Source organism: Globicephala melas, chromosome 13 (assembly GCF_963455315.2).
Source record: "Globicephala melas chromosome 13, mGloMel1.2, whole genome shotgun sequence".
NCBI classification, from domain to species: Eukaryota; Metazoa; Chordata; class Mammalia; order Artiodactyla; family Delphinidae; genus Globicephala; species Globicephala melas.
In genome coordinates, this window is record NC_083326.1 from 56669590 (window position 1) to 56686898 (window position 17309).

Sequence of the window (17309 nt, forward strand, 5' to 3'; positions counted from 1 at the left end):
CAAGTAATCCAATTGAAATATGGCAAAGGAGCTGAACAGACATTATTTCCAAAGAAGATATTCAAGTGGTCAACAGCTACATGAAAAGATGCTCAACATCACTAGTCATTAGGGAAATGCAAATCAAAACCACAATGAGGTATCTCCTCAGGTCTGTGAGAATCCTATCATCAAAAAAACAAGAGATAGGGCTTCCCTGGTGGCACAGTGGTTGAGAGTCCGCCTGCCGATGCAGGGGACACGGGTTCGTGCTCCGGTCCGGGAAGATCCCACATGCCGCGGAGCAGCTGGGCCCGTGAGCCATGGCCGCTGAGCCTGCGCGTCCGGAGCCTGTGCTCCGCGACGGGAGAGGCCACAGCAGTGAGAGGCCCGCGTACCGAAAAAAGAAAAACAAGAGATAAATGCTGGCGAGGATGTGGAGAAAAGGGGGCCCTGGTGCACTGTTGGTGGGATTATATATTAGTGCAGCCACTATGGAAAACAGTATGGAGGTTCCTCCAAAAATAAAAAATGGGACTACCATATGATCCAGCAATTCTGCTTCTGGGCACATATCCAAAGGAAATGAAATCAGTATCTTGAAGAGATGTCTGCACCCCCATGTTCATTGCAGCATCATTCATAACAGCCAAGACATAGAAACAACCTAAGGGTGTATCAACAGATAATGGATAAAGAGGTTGTGAGATACACACACAAACACGCACACACACACACACACACACACACACACACACACACACACACACAATGGAATACTATTCAGCCATTAAAAAGGAAGGAAATCCTGCCGTTGTGACAACATGGCTAGACCTTGAGGACATTATGCTAAGTGAGATAAGTCAGGCAGAGAAAGAAAAATACCATATCATCTCACTTATATGTGGACTCTAAAAGAAATCAAAAAACAAAAAACTCAAACTCATAGAAGAAGAGATCAGACTTGTGATTACCAGAGGTGGGAGATGGGGGGGTGAAGGAATTGGATGAAGGTGGCCAAAAGGTACAAACTTCCAGTTATAAGATAAATGAGTACTGAGGATTTAATTTAATGTACAATGACTATAGTTGTCTTTTGAAACTTTCAAATATAAATTTGAAAGTTGCTAAGAGAATATATCATAAAATTCTCATCACAAGAAAAAAATTTTTCTTTTTCTTTTTTTGTCGTATCTATGCGAGATGATTGATGTTAACTAAACTTATTGTAGGAACCATTTCACGATATGCATAAGTCATTATGCTGTCCACCTTAAATTTTTATGATGATGTCGATTATATCTCAATAAAACTGAAAGAAAAAAGTTACATAAACCTCAGATACATGTTGTGTGTTAGATTCCTTGGTATGCAAGGAAAGATACTCTCTTCTGCTTCCTTAAGTTGTTTTGGGGGTGGGGGTGTTACTGTGGGGATACACGTGTCACAGCCAGACGTCATGGAAATGGTCGGCTGAGTCTTACATTTCAGTTCAGAAACTGTAATAACCCAATATAGCTCCAGTGATTGGATTATCTAGATTATTCTCTGCTGTTAGAGAGTTTCAACGCTCCATCGGCTGCTTCCAACTAACAACTCTCCCTTTCTTCCAGCCTGACTCCCTGACTTCATGGCCTTTACTTATTCGTGACCTGTAGTGCTTCGTGACTTTGCACGCTGCCTTCTCTCTGAGAACCTTTCAACTAAGATTCTACTTGCAACTGCCTGATTCTGGCCATTTCTTCAGTTGAAATTCCTGTGCAAGAACACGAACGACTCAACCACCGTCATCCCTGAGATACAGGACTCTCATGCCAGGCCATCGATTGAACGCCTGGGGCTCATTCTGACCCAATCAGGTTGGATCAAGAGGTGGAACACAGGAAGGAATCACCCAGGCCCCCTGGGGGGCAGAGCACGGGGTGCCGGTGAGGGTGGAGGAAGCAGGCACGCATCCAGTGTAACAACTCGCTGGTGCTCCTCTGGCATTCACGTAGAAGGACAGGGTCTCTGAGAACATCCCCGTGGACACCCTGAATATGAGTAAGTGTGAAGAAGTGCATTACGCGGGGTGGAAGGCAGAGCCAGCCATAGAAACCCTCAGAGTCTTGCCATTTAATTACATCCATTAAATTTACTTGAAATTAATGAATCACCCCCATGTTGTAGGTGGCCAATTGCCTAGTGTTAAATGATGTAAACGTCCTCTAGCCTAATTAGTGTTTACCAAATCCTTTTGGTATTTCACAAAAGATGATGCATCAATTTAATTAGCTTTAAACTCAAAATGCCCAATATAAATACGCTGAAATCAAGAATGTGATGTAACCTAATTCGTCTTCAGCTCTTTCCACCCTGAATCATAACCCACTCCCCCCGCACCACCCCACACACACACACTCAGACATCCCTGTGGTCGTGCTTCCCTGAGCCCCACCCCCGCTCACCCCGCCCTCAGATCCTGCTGTTCCACCTGCCCCAGCCCCGGAAGGCAACTGAGGACCTCCATTGCAATGTGGTTAATAACTGGTCTTAATTCCTTATTCATATCCATTAAAACCATGCCTCTAAGGACCATAGGAAGGTCCTCCTGATAAAAATATACACTGTTTGGGCTTCCCTGGTGGCACAGTGGTTGAGAGTCCGCCTGCCGATGCAGGGGACACGGGCTCGTGCCCCGGTCCGGGAAGATTCCACATGCCGCGGAGCGGCTGGGCCCGTGAGCCGTGGCCGCTGAGCCTGCGCGTCCGGAGCCTGTGCTCCGCAACGGGAGAGGCCACAACAGTGAGAGGCCCGCATAACACACACACACACATACACACACACACAATGTATTTATACACACACACACACACACACACACACACACACACAGTTTTTTCCCCTAAGAACCTAAGTGTCATTTACCTCTATGACATTAACCCTATTATATTGCAGTTTGGTGGATTTGAGAAAAGGTCAGTGTTCCCATTTTTGAGGCAGAATCCAATTAGTGGTTCTCCCTTGGTCGTACAGAGGAGGGGGGCAGAGGCTGTATCAGAAGCGGCATCTCTAACTGTTGCCTCTCCCCATTAAATATGCGAGTTACAGACGTCCCTATCAGGACAGGATGGGGCTCAACCACCACAGCCTGCCCCGCCCTCCAATGCAGTGCTGCTGATGGTGACCAGGGAGCATACTTTTTATCTTCCCCTCTGACTGCTTGCGACTATAAAGACAGGCTTATCATTCATCAATGACTAGCACACGAAGCACAGAGAACAAGAACTAATTCTGGTCCCTTTATTAATGGAATGATAGTCTATTTTCCAGCTCTGTAACTACAGGAATTTTCCATGATGGACCAGATGTTAGCTCTCACTCATCTAGGCCAAATGCCAACGAAGCCTTCCTGGCTGTCCTGCTTTGCCACTGAGCGAGCAAGGTGAAGTGACATGCATTCCCAGGGGTTTCCAAAAGGTAGACTTGAGATATGGAAAGCAAGACAGGTATGGCAGGTGGGGGACACTTCTAAGTCATATTTGATTACCACTACCACCCCTATCAAACCAAGTACAGGGCCTGAAGAATCACCCTGACTCTGCCTGCAATGGCCAGGCCTCTCAATTCAGAATGTGGCAAGCTACTCTTAGAAACTACACAGCATTCGTTATTAAAATGTCCTACAGAACAAGGTAAGATGAATCAGAAAGATATTTATAGAGCATCTGCATGCAGGGTGCTGTGAAGAGTAACACAGGCCACGAGGCCAAAGTGTTTCATTCACACATGCATTCATTCATAGAAGAATTACCGAGCAGTTGCTGTGTGACAAATACTAGGCTAGATATCAGAGATGAAAAAGGATGAGTCCTGGATCCCGCCTTATTGGAGTTTAGAATCTAGTGGAAGAGTCAGGCGTTGATCAAATCATCCATTAGGTTTATAATTTTGAGCTGCGATGCACGCCATGAAGGGGGAGCATATTACAAGGGGAGCTGATGTAGTCTGGGGGCCAGGGAAGGATGCCCAGATGGAGGACTTGAAGGGTTCACAAGGCATCAGCCCATACAAGGAAGGCTGTGGGAACAAGAAGCGAAGAACTGCGTAGAGGCAGAAAGATCAAACCCAAATGGAAAGTCCCCGGAGTGTGTGGGGCAGAGCCCTGTGGGGACCTGAAGGCTGGGTACCACGGGGGGAGGGGGAAACGGGAGATGCTGTGGAAAGTGGTCCAGCCCAGACGGTGGAGGTCCTGGGAGGCTGGGAGGTGGTGGGTCTTTTCCTGAGAGTAACACTGCATCATCACCAAATCTGTGCCATGCAGGGCGGCTGGGCAAGTGTGAGGGGAGTTACGTAATCCAGGTGGGAACGTGCGGCTTTGGAGCAGGCCTTGAAAGACAGTTGGAATTTGGAAAGAGAAAAAAAGGGAAATTCTTTCCCTGACCCTGGCGGGCAGGACAGACGTGTGACTCACGGACTTACCGTGTCCTAGAAAGCTTTGCCCTTGTAGAGCTATCTCATTATTTTAGAACATAATTAAACTTATACTATATGGCTGGCCTCCCATGTGTTATTTTTAGGAGAGCCATAAAGAATCATGCCCATAAAACTTGAAGAGGAAAAGACAGTTTTAATCTAGAAATCAAATTTGAGTATTTTGGCCAAAAAGAGCAAAGGTAATTTTGAAAACAGAATAACAAACAGGGAGGACCTGTTTCAACAGCTCTCAATACTAGACATAAAGCTACAGTAATTAAGAAAGTGGGATATTGATATAGCAGTAGAAAAACTGACCAGTAGAATAGAATAAGGAGTCTAGAAACAGCCCTCCACATTTGGGGTCACCTGATTTACAAAAACACCAACACAGTAGTGAAGTAGGGAAAGCACGGCATTTTCAAGCAATGGGGTCGGGCCTAGTAGTTATTCATATGGAAAAATAAAGAATTTTGACTACCTCACATTATGCCTAAAAATCAGTTCCAGGTGGATTTCATATCTGTATTTGAAAAGCAAAACAAGCTGGAGCACAGAGGATTTTTAGGGCAGTGGAAATATTCTGTGTGACACTATAATGGTGGACACACGTCATCATACATTTGCCCAAACCCATGGAATGTATTAATATAAAACCAAGAGTGAAGCCTAATGTAAACTACAGACTCTGGGTGATGACGTGTCCATGTAGGGTCACTGACTGTAACAAATGCGCCATCCTGGTGGGGATGTTGATTAGGGGAGTGGCTGCGCATGTGTGGGGCAGGGCGTATTTGGGAAATCTCTCTACCTTCCCCTTAATTGTGCTCTGAACTTAAAACTGCTCTTAAGGAAAACAGTGTTTAAAAGACTATCAAGCTTTTAGAAGAAAATATAAAAGAATATTTTTATGACCTGGGAGTAGGCAAATATTTCTTAAACAGGACACAAAAAGTAACAACCATAAAGGAAAAAATTCATACGTCAGGCTACCTTAAACTAAGCAGTTTTTGTCATGGAAACACACACACACGTGCGCGTGCGCGCGCGCGCACACACACACACACACACACACACACACAAGAGAAAAAAGCTTTTCACTTGAGGAAGCTGAGGCAGGAAAAATGTCTGTAAAAATGCCATCTTGGAAATGCTTTAGGTATTTAATTTTCTGAACACTTGGATAGCAAATAACTCCATCAAGACTGGGTTATGAGTTCCAAGAGACGCGAAAGGCGGTTTTGACCTCCACATGCATTTCTGCAAAATTCAGCTTCAAGTTTCCCTCCTTTCGCCCCAAAGACGAAGGAACCCCAACTCCTCTGGTTCCTAGTTTTTTGTGGCCAGTAGCAGCTCTAGAATTTCTATGCAGGAGGGATTCGGGAATGGCAATGCAGAGGAAAGGGGAAACCAAGAATCTGTCCCCAAACTACGGGTGTGCATGACACTTTCCATGAGAATGAAAACAAGTCCATTATCCACATCAAACAACAGGGGGCGGGAGGGGGAGATGGGCCCCCAACCACCCTGTGACAGCCACTGCCCCTCTTCTCAGCTTTTCTAATCAGCTCACTTCTCCCGGGTGGCCATGTCACCCACTGCCTGTCCTCCCCTCCCAGGGCCACCAAACAAACCCAGCTGGCCAAAACTGTGGGCTCCCGCAGTCCCCCGTGCCAGGGATGTGCCAGGAAGGGACAGCAGGTGGGGTCACAGCCCAGATGGCCACTCTGGAAATATGGGAGCCCGGTATTAAGGGGACAGAAAAGGTAAGCACCATGTGAGCGCATGTTTAAAAAGGCGACATACTGGACCCGAAGAGAAAGCAGAACCAACCTGGGGACGCTGGGGATCGCGGACGCCCCTCCCACCCTCGGAGCCAGATCCCTGCCCCAGGCCTTCCCTCCACCCCCGAGTCTCGGCTCCCCCCACCGCCCGGTTCTGCAGCCTCTGCTTCCCCCTAGTGGCCACTTCTGGGGTTGCTGCAGACACGGGATGTATGGGGTGTGCGTGTGTGTGTGTGTGTGAATACTTTGAGTGTATGAGTGTGTGAGTGTGTAAATGTGTGTGTGAGACTGTCGGCAGGGGAAATCTTTGATTCATGAGACAAGGCTGTGGTTTTATTTAATTAAACACAGTAAGAATAACCAGCACATCCATGGTACTTTCTGACCACAGAAACTCTCACAAGCCATTTAATTTGTCCTCCCAAGAGTTCTGGAGCAGCTGGAAATACAGTCCAGAGGTTTCCTGTCCTCATTCAGATGAAAATTACTTGACCGAATTACCAGATCTCTTAAATATTTAACAGAAGATTCTGAGTTCCTAGGCAAAACTAGCCACATGCTCTCCCTTCCTACTCAAAATGGAAAGGGAGGAAGGAGGAAGAGGAGAAAGAGAGGGAGGAAGGAAGGAACTGATACCAGCTCTCTGAGTGCCTTCGGAGGAATCCTTAAAAAGCAAAAACAAGGGGCTTCCCTGGTGGCGCAGTGGTTGATAGTCCACCTGCCGATGCAGGGGACGCGGGTTCGTGCCCCGGTCCGGGAAGATCCCACATGCCGCGGAGCGGCTGGGCCCGTGAGCCGTGGCCGCTGAGCCTGCACGTCCGGAGCCTGTGCTCCGCAACGGAAGAGGCCACAGCAGTGAGAGGCCCGTGTACCGCAAAAAAAAAAAAAAGCAAAAACAAGGACTTCCCTGGTGGTCCAGTGGTTACGCCTCCATGCTCCCAGTGCAGGCGGCGTAGGTTCGATCTCTGGTATCCTGCATGCCACATGGTGCGGCCTTATAAAAAAAAAAAAAAGAAGAATCCCTCTCGTACTGTCCTCCCTAAAAATAAACAGCGTAATCCTCACAATCACTGTTTTTCTGCTAAAGAAGGAATCAAATTCCCAGCTGTGACAAGTCTTCAGTGCAAGATTACATTTTAATGTCTTGTCTGAAGAATCTCTCAATAGTCATTCTTCATCCCTGGAGGATGGGAGTATATTGCAGGACTCTCAGGAGGATGACCAGAGGAACACTATCCTCTGATGTAAAGTAGAAGCATTCCTACTCTCCTTGAAGGAGCAGCTCCCAACCTTTTGAAGATGATTCCTTTGTCACGTCAAAGTATTTCACATAGCCCCTCATGACCCAATGACAAAAAGAGGCTATGAATTCAGAAATTCTTTTAGATGAATGAAAATGTTATTAATCTCCACAGCCTCCACATACGTTTGAAAACTTGCAGAAGTTCTGTGAGACCGTGTTGTCCAGCCACAGGAAGTGTGTGCTGCACGCGCAGCATCCCTGTCCCTTGAAACAGCTCATGGCCCCCAGGGTCCCTCTTGCTCCCACATCACTCTAGAGATGCTAGAAGCAGTGAGAGGCAGACAGATGCTATAAACGAATTCCTGATGGAGGGACGTGAGCAGAAGCCGGGGCATGCTGTGGAACTAGCCTTCCAACAGCCATCCTCAAGTCTACCTGCTCCTAAATAGTCACTCACGAAACACTGATTACATGTCTAAATGTGCCAGGTTCGCACAAGACAGGCCAAGTTTTCACCTTCCGGAAGGATGTGATGTCTAAGCTTTCTCACAGTTTTTAAGGATCATAAAATATTTTAAGACTTAAAAAGATGAATAGGGATAAAGAATCAAGTCTCTCAGTTCTTTAAGCAGAGAAATGGAGACCCAGGTACTGTGTGAAGCCACTCACTGGGGTCCCACTCTGTACGTCCCTGAGCTGGGATTAGAACTGCCTGCCAGGAGTCCTTTCCGTGACGCCTCCCTGCTGTCACCTGGTCTCCAGAAGGCAAGGAGTTGGCAGCTCGGAATGCAGCCCAAAGATGAACTCGTCCTCTGCACAGCATGGAAACCACATAAACACATGCCAGGGCTTGTTTCCTAATTTTTTTTTTCCCCACATCAAGTCATTGTCCTGTTATTACACCTTTTATTTATCCTTCCACTTGCTCCTCTGACAGAAGCCAGAGGAGCCTTTTTAAATGGAAACCCAATATGTCACTCCACGGCTCAAAACCTCCCCTGGTCTCCCACTGCAGCTGGAGTGAAAGCTCACCTCTCACCATGGCTTTCAGGGCCCTGCTGACCAGGCACCTGCCTCTCGTCTGACCCCAAGCCCTCCCTCCTTCTCTCACTTGGTTTTGTGTTCAGTTCATCACTAGAAGACCCAGTGTTGAATGCCCATTAGCACTTACTGTGTGTCTTAGTCTGTTCAGGCTACTATAACATAAATACCACAGATCAAGGGGCTTAAACATCAAACATTCATTTCTCACAGTTCTGGAGGGTGGAATTCTAAGATCAAGGTACCCACAGATTCGGTTTCTGGTGAGGGCCTGAGTCTTGGTTCACAGATGTCTTTTCACTGTGTCCTCACATGGTGGAGGGGTGGAGAGATCTCTCTGGGGCCTCTTTGATAAGGGCACTAATCATATTGATGAGGGTTCCACCCTCATGACCTAATCACCTCTCTAAATCCCCACCTCCTAATACTACCACATTGGGGGTTAAGATTTCAACATATGAATTTGGGGAAGGACCCAAACACTGAGCCCAGAGCACTGTGAGACCCTGAGCAAGCCAATTTCCTCCCCTATAAAGTGGGCACAATAATAGCACCTCCCTCATAAGACTGTTATGAAGATTAAATACGTGAATATTTGTGTGCTTAGAACTGTGACTTAAAGCAAGGAGTACCAAAGTCAGGGGTCCCCAACCCCTGGGCCACGGACCAGTACCGGTCAGCGGCCTGTTAGGAGCCAGGCCGCATGGCAGGAGGTGAGCAGCAGGTCCCCATCACTCCCCATCACTCGTATCACTGTCTGAACCATTCCCACCTCCTACCCCTGTCCGAGGAAAAACTGTCTTCCATGAAACTGGTCCCTGGTGCCAAAAAGGTTGGGGACCCTGACCAAGGTGACTGTTAAATAAATTAAAATACAAAAAGCAAAAGAGTTTGGGTCTACATGGATTTCAAGCCGTCCACCTTTGTCTAAAATTCAAAACCTTTAACATGGGGCACTTGACCCTTGGTAGCAATGCCGCGTTCAGTTTTCTGAACTTAATCCTGAGAAGAAAAGTCTTCCTTATACTGCAGCTCTTTGAAAGTCTCTCATCAAGGGGGAATAAACAGCTGTCAGGAATGAACCTACCACCCATCTGCTTGCAGTAGCCTGGCCTGTGCTAATGGTCCGTCCTTCCTCACGAGACCATCAGCCCCCGAGAGCACAACCCCATCTGTCCCGCTCACCCCTCCGACCCCAGGGTCTAGCACAGCCCTGGTTCACAGCAGACACTCAGGATTTGTTGGGTGAAGGACTGCTGTACGGGGTGCTCAGTTTCTGTTCTCCAATCTGTTCTGTCTTCTCCTCTCTCTCTGCTCCCATTAATTCCCGGCTCTTGGCCGCCTTTGCTACGTTTTACTGCTTCACTGCAATGAGAGTCCAGCTCAGGAGGAAACAGCTGAGGAGACGTCCTTTTGGCACCAGCCCGGGCCTCCGTGCAGAAGGCACCCTGGCGTAAGAATATCAGAAAGGCTGCTCCAGTTTCTAGGCCACATCTAACCAGGCCAATGACGACCTTTGAAATTTTACAGCAAGTTCCTCTCTCTCGTTTCCTATCAGCCTGTTTTTCTCCCTTCTCTCCTCCTTTCTCCTCCTTACAGACCCCCTGCGTGTCAGTTCTCAGCACCCTCCATTTGGTTTCAAATACTTTTCAGAGCAAGGCGGTGTGAAAAGTCCCTTCAGAGGTTGAAGCGTGATTTTGTTCCTCCTGGTCAATCGTTTGCCATGAAGACTCTCCAGGCATTTATCAACTCCCTGAACCCTGCACACATCGGGCTCTAATGAATCAGGTCTCACAGCAGGTGCTCAGAGGCTGTCAGCCTGTGCGGAGGGGGCTCCTGTCCTAGAGGTACTGGGTTCGAACCCCACCTCCAGACTTCTCTGAGCTCACAGGAAGCCTTGCCTTCCTCACACAATACATGCAAAAACACCTGATTTGTTTTTGTAGCAGAGGAGTGAGAAGGCAAATCACCGCTGCTTCCCCTACAAATTGGACGAAGAGAGAACAGAACGCCTTCTTCAACCATGAAGCCGAGTTTCCCTTGGGCAAAATTCTAGTAGACGTGGCTTTCCTTTTATTATACCTTCTTATATAACCATGAGAATCTTGGCTCTTGTTGCTGTGTTGGGGTTAATTAGAAAATGAGAACAGGTGGCTGGAAATAGAAAAGGAAGTGAAGAACAAAATCAGATGTTTTATGTCTTTTTTTCTCTCCAGTGATATTTCAGAAGGAAGAAGAAGCTGAAGGAAAATAAACCCAGACGGTAGGAACCGTTGTTAGACCCACGTGACGGGGGCTCATTTCGCGTCTCGCCCTGGGTCGCAGGGAGCTTTGGCTGTCAGCCTCAAACCTCCAAGTCAGAGCACAGCAAATGCACTGAGCATCTGGTCTGAGAATCAGATTCGGAGAAAAGAAGGGAGGGAGGGAGGGAGGGAGGGAGGGACGGAGGGATGAAGAAAGAGAGAAACAGTTTCTCTGAGGATGCAAATTAGCTACCCCAAAATAAAATTAAATCACATGCGTCTGATTGAAACTGTAGATAGTAAAAAAAAAAAAGCTTTCAGCAAAGCAAACTATGGAAAATAGAAATTAACTACATAAGACACATTGTAACTAGTTTAAGACTCAAGACTTCACATTTACATATTATTTAAAGTGCTGCCATTTCTGTTTTAATGAGTGAAAATAACATATTTGCATAGGTTTGCACAGAGATCACAACAGAAATGCTTTCCGAGGTGTATTACATAAATATGAGGATTAAAAGTGTTATAATAAATATTCCGATGCCATCAATAGTTGAATGTGGTATGTGCTTGCATCGTGGTATATAGCAAATAAGGCTGAAGGGATTCTTTCAAATTCTGCCGTAAGTTCCAAATTCCCATTTTGTACAGATTTCTCTTTAGAAAGACCTAAAATCAGCACGACTAGGGGCATAAAGAGCAAAAGGGTCGCCCAGTCATGGCACAAGCAGCAGAAAACAGTGAACACACAGAAAGAGGATGATCCTTCACTGAAAAGGTGAGATCGAAGTGACGGGCCCCAGGCAGGTCACTGACCCTCAGGTGGGTTGGTGGTTCCCGAAACCCGGCATCACCAGAGCCACATAGTCAGAGTCACGTCACAGGGAAGACGGTGGGGGATGGGCTCAGAAGTTTACATATTTAGTCACCACGGCAGGTAATTTTGATGCAGTTTCAGGTGTTACTTAATGCTCATCTTCAGTCTATACCCATGGAGCATGAGGAAATTCAGTGGGCAAGTGAGCATTTCACCGTTTACTTAATTAATGGGGACAACCAAACCGATAATCAAAGCCCCCAAGTGCGAGGGGCGTCTTTTCCATTTACTGAATTAGCTGAGTGCCAGATCCCACGGCACTCTGGGAAACACTAATCAGACATTCATCTTCGACAAGCTTTGACCCATTAATTTCAAAATTCTAACTGTTGCTACATCTATGCCCCTCTCTTGGTCTCCAACCAGGGTTATGGAGATTAGTATTACTTCCAGGGTTTTCCTCTTTAATTACAGTTAAATTTGTCAAAGCTCTCAGGTTCATGGACAATGTAAGAAAACTACTTTTTTTTGAGGGAAATGGAGCTGCTTCTTTAATCATTTTTGGATCATTGAGAGATGGAAATAAATCAAGGAGAAAACCCTCAACGCCTGCTTTGTTTCGAGGCCAAAGGCATTATTGACCAGAAACACTCTCAAGTTAGAAGCTCTTATCTATGGAAAAATTCCTTCTCATATACACGGTTTAAATGCTTTGTATGTTAAAGTCATGTTGTCCTCTTGGCAGCCTTCAAGCTATTTATTTCAATACTTGATTGGAGTTAATAGATATGAATTAAAATGGATTCTAAGAAGTAATAAAATTAGAAGACATACTTCCAAATCTCTGAAGCTTTAACAGGTAGAATATTTGCAAATGATAAAAAAAAATGCTGGCAGAAAATGTTATCAATATGTGTGTTCAGGCTGAGCAACATGACTCGGTATCTTTTGGATCCATCTGGTATACTTAGTGAATCACACAATATACCAGGCAGTTTATTTTAAAATCTAATAGTACAACAATTAGGCCTTTTTAGAAAACTGTGAAAAGGGTGGAGGTTGTAATTCTATCAAATGAACAGAAAAGATCATACACATTTGAATATATATCATAGGCAGATATTACACCTGTATTTGGAATATATTCTCTAACTGTGTGCAGAAAATCTAGAGCAAGATGAAAAAAAAGCATGGTTGAAAAAAAAACCCAACTCATATTTGAATTTAAAATGCACATGGAGGACTTCCCTGGTGGTGCAGTGGTTAAGAATCTGCCTGCCAATGCAGGGGACACGGGTTTGAGCCCTCATCCAGGAAGATCCCACATGCCATGGGGCAACTAAGCCCGTGCGCCACAACTTCTGAGGCTGCGCTCTAGAGCCCGCGAGCCACAACTACTGAAGCCTGCGCGCCTAGAGCCCATGCTCCGCAATGAGAGAAGCCACCGCAAAGAGAAGCCCGCGCACCGCAGCGAAGAGTAGCCCCATTCGCTGCAACTAGAGAAAGCCCCGGCACAGCAACGAAGACCCAACGCAGCCAAAAATAAATAAATAAATAAATTTATAAATAAATAAATAAATAAAATGCACATGGAAATGATGTTATGTAAAAAAACCATGTTAACCCAGGGGGAGGGAAAAATTAATCCTAGCAAGATGACAAAAAGATAACAAATATACCCTATTAGTGCCTACTCTTATTACAAAGTTCATTTTCCTACACAGGCTAGAATTCTGTGAAGTTGAGGAGCAATCAGTTCACTGCTTGTGGCTTGAGGTATGGCTAGCACAATTTAGAGGCACTGGTGGATTGCAGATATGACAATTTTGTATTTATTTTACTAAATGAGTTCTTCATTCACTCAAAAGAAAATTAACTCTGGAAAAGCAAGTGGAAAATGTGTATCTAATTTCTACTTCATTATCTCTAATCCAGTGAACTCAACTGTTTTGCATAGAGCTAAAACGGTCAAGGTCATACAATCTGGGATGAGCCAGGCGGCTCCAGTCCTTTCCATAAATAGGGATCGCAGCTCTCAACATGTAAGCTTGCTTCAGTGTATCCTCATTGGTCACAGGGGAAAAAGGTGGTTGAAGGTGAGTAGCTTAACAAAAATTTTATCACAACATTTGAAAACAACTGTAGCACCTGCCTTACAAGTAATACATAGGACATTAGTGTCATCCTTTATACATAACATTTATATCATGTAACATAAAAATGAATTGGTGCAATAATGCATTCCCAGTGACAATGCATGAGGGAAATTACCATATCACTGGTCTTTATGAATGATATTAAAAGTTGGGAGTAAAAACCATTACCTTTTATTCCATTATGTCTAAAAACAAAATGTATAAGTAACGTTGTCCTCAATGATTTGAATTAATTTCCACCTTTCCAGCCCATTAACTGAATATTTCTCAACTCATTATTTCAGTTCCTGCTGTAGACAGCTGGCGTCTCTCTTATGTGTACTCTAGTCTACCAGCCAGATAGGCTGCAGAGCATGAAAACTCACTGAGGAAATATGGATCAGTGCCAGTCCCCATGAAAAAGGAAAGATGAACCCAGCAAAACATTCTATTGAAATGTTTCAACGTCTGTCTGCTGCTTATCAAGGGGAGATGTCATCTACGACTTTAACTGGTGCCTAAGAAAAGCAAATAAAATGGTCCATCAGCTACTGGCTCCATCCCATGCTCACCTGGTAACTGGAGAGTGGCGAGGTCTGCAGGGCACATACCTGCCAACACCCCAAGGGTGGTATGAGTGAAGGGCAAGAAATAACAGCAGTAACAACAAAGCACTTCACTTCCTGTGCGCTGTCTGCTCTCTGTAATTATAGTATGACCTTTAACCCCTCAGAGCAGCAGGAACACAGGGACACTCTGGGGTCACGCCCAGTTTTCAGATAAAGTAGAGATGAGAGTTTTCCAAGATGGGATGCTAAGGGTTCTATCTGGGCACTTGTTCTGTCTTCAATCCCTGTCCTTAAATCAGGTACCAGGGAGCTTCACCCACACATCCAACGTGGCCTAAGTGGAATCCTCAGCGGATAAACTAAGAACATCTATAAACTTATCTCTTGGAGTACAAGAAAAGTGCAATACGGTGTGAGCAGACATAGGCTGCATGTCTCACCTCACCTCTTTCTAAGGCTGGCACTGCTAACCCTCCTGTCACTTGTTAAAAGTGAGCTTGGCTACATCCCCAGTCTCCAACCAGTGCTCCAGACAGCCTTTGCCAGTTGATTCTTAGAGAAAGCAGTTTGCATTTCCTACATGGCAGAACCCACACTGGTCTTTTTTTTTTTTTTTGGCCACATTGGGTCTTCCTTGCTACATGCAGGCTTTCTGTAGTTGCAGCGAGCAGGGGCTACTCTTCGTTGCAGTGCGTGGGGTTCTCATTGCGGTGGCTTCACTTGTTGCTGGAGCACGGGCTCTAGGCGCCCGGGGTTCAGTAGTTGCGGCACGTGGGCTCAGTAGTTGTGACTTGCAGGCTCAGTAGCTGTGGCGCACAGGCTTAGCTGCTCTGCGGCATGTGGGATCTTCCTGGACCAGGGATAGAACCCGTGTCCCCTGCATTGGCAGGTGGATTCTTAACCACTGCACCACCATGGAAGTTCCCACAGTGGGCTTTGATAAAGGTCTGATTTGCAGCCAGTTTCACTCCTAAGTTACTAAGCAACTTGACAATTCATTTGACCTGTCTGGTTCAAGGTTCCTTTTCTAAAAATCCTCTGATATTCAGCGTTCTAAAATGTGCTATGCAATTATTGTGATAAACTATTATTTTCATAGCTTTTAAGCTTGTGATTTTTGGCAAATCAACTAGAATGTACACAGTATACAGAAGGATTATAAGCATCTATTAGTGAGAAGGTTCCCTAAACTAAATAATTACCTAAATTACCTAAAGTGCCCTAACCCCTCCTCAAAACCAAGCCCCCCTCAATTATTATATTACTGATTATTGGTAGGAATTAAAATGTTCACATCTTATAGCAATGCATTTGGGTTTTTTTGCCATTTTGCCCCAACAAAATGCTAGAGTTGTCATTTTTCTGAATTAACACATTTGGCTTTCAGGCACTAGTCAGTTGCCAACTTTTCCCTTTTTGTTTTGCTCTAGGGGGCACAAAAAAGTCTTTGCTGCGCTTTTTCTCCCTGTCTGTCCTCCCCCACAGCAGGCACAGAGGACCACCGTCCAGGGCTGCTTCAGGAAACAAGGCACCATTTTGTGTCCAAAAGCAGAAAATCTGATTCTCACCACAATATTTCCACATGCTCCATGTTATAAGAACCATATTCAAACCACATCCCCATGATAAACACACAGGAAAGACGAAAGCTGTTGATAAATACCAATTCCAGACAGAAAAGTCTGCTCAACACGGATAAAAGGAAGGTCAGAACCCGATTTCATTCTTGGATCCTTGCACAATCAACGCACAAAATGACATTTGAAATTGTTTTCTTAGAAGTTGACAGAGCATGATTTAAGGTTACAAGAATGTTAATCACAGTAAACATCTTCAGTAACTCTAAACCAGAGTTCACTAAAACATGTGAGCATGTTTCCTTTTGAATCAGTCACAGGCACTACTTTTAAGTATGTTTCTGCTCCTAAAGTCACATCTACCATAATATTTTTCACCATCTGCAAAATGTAAGGCGTGACTGGCCTAGGTGACAGTGACTAGTAATTTGCTACACTAACATACATAGATGTGCTAGTTATTAGAGAATGGTCCCCTTGTCTACCATATTAAAAAAGAGAAAAGAATTAAATGACACAGGAAGAACATCACACGTGATTTTCATTCCCGCATACTCAAATGTTTTTAAATTATATAATCATTAAGGTAGTGTGATCTTAGCACCAAAGCAGTCAGATGGATAAACGGAACAGGTTAGAAAGCCTGGTACCTGACATTTGGTAAAGAAGGCAATTCAAATGAACAGAGAAAGACAGTGAGAAAACTGGGTAAACTTTTTTTTTTAATTTTTAAATCTCTAACTCCAGATGGAGAAAAAATGGTGACTGTTTTTAAAATAAAGAACATACATTGGATGCATTAGAATAGATGTATGTGGTTGGAGAGAGAAATGGCACTGAGGATGGAGGATAAAAGGAAAAAAAGAAAATAAAAAAACAAGAGCTCTGCATGGACCAATGATGATGGTGTGCCGGAAGACAGAGAGGAAGGGAGAATCAAAAATGTAGAGCGAATATATATTGGATCTTGGGGAGAAAAAGTCCTTCTAAGAATAAAAACAAAGAAAGAAATCACAAAGAAGATTGATAAATCTTACTACGTGACAATATAATCTTCCATATGTCAAGAAAAACACAAACAATTTTCAAAAGCAATAAACTAGGAAAAATGTTGGTTATATATGTGAAAAGTGGTTGGTATCTTAATATGTAAATAGGTCTTGCAAATCGATGACAACCCCAATATAAAACAGAAGTTAATTATAACGAGCAATTTACAAAAGAAATAGTCATACTGATCCACTAAGCACAAGCATTAGCCTGTGTACTTTCCCATATATAAAAGTACAAAAAGGACTAAACCCACAAACACAGAAAGAAGAGAAAATGGAACAGAGGGCACCAATGAAGAGAGAGCTTTACAAATTTGTGGACAAAGAAAAGCATATAGGATTGAGTAGACATAGGAAATAGTCAGAAAAAGCCACATCCTAGAATATACTAGAAGAGGACTGTCAAGAAGG

At 44.6% G+C, this 17309-nt stretch overlaps 1 protein-coding gene across 4 annotated transcripts in view; it reads right to left on the reverse strand.

The window, feature by feature from the left end:
• The window catches only part of AKAIN1 (A-kinase anchor inhibitor 1), an 81265-nt gene that overhangs the window by 6693 nt on the left and 57263 nt on the right, over positions 1 to 17309 (reverse strand). The window contains exon 1 of one of the 4 annotated variants that reach the window (XM_060310625.1): positions 521 to 623. The exons of the other annotated variants lie outside the window; for them this stretch is intronic. Coding sequence (XP_060166608.1) covers positions 521 to 623 — 103 coding nt within the window. Of the gene's footprint in view, positions 1 to 520; positions 624 to 17309 lie in introns of those variants that run through there. 4 annotated transcript variants of the gene reach the window in all.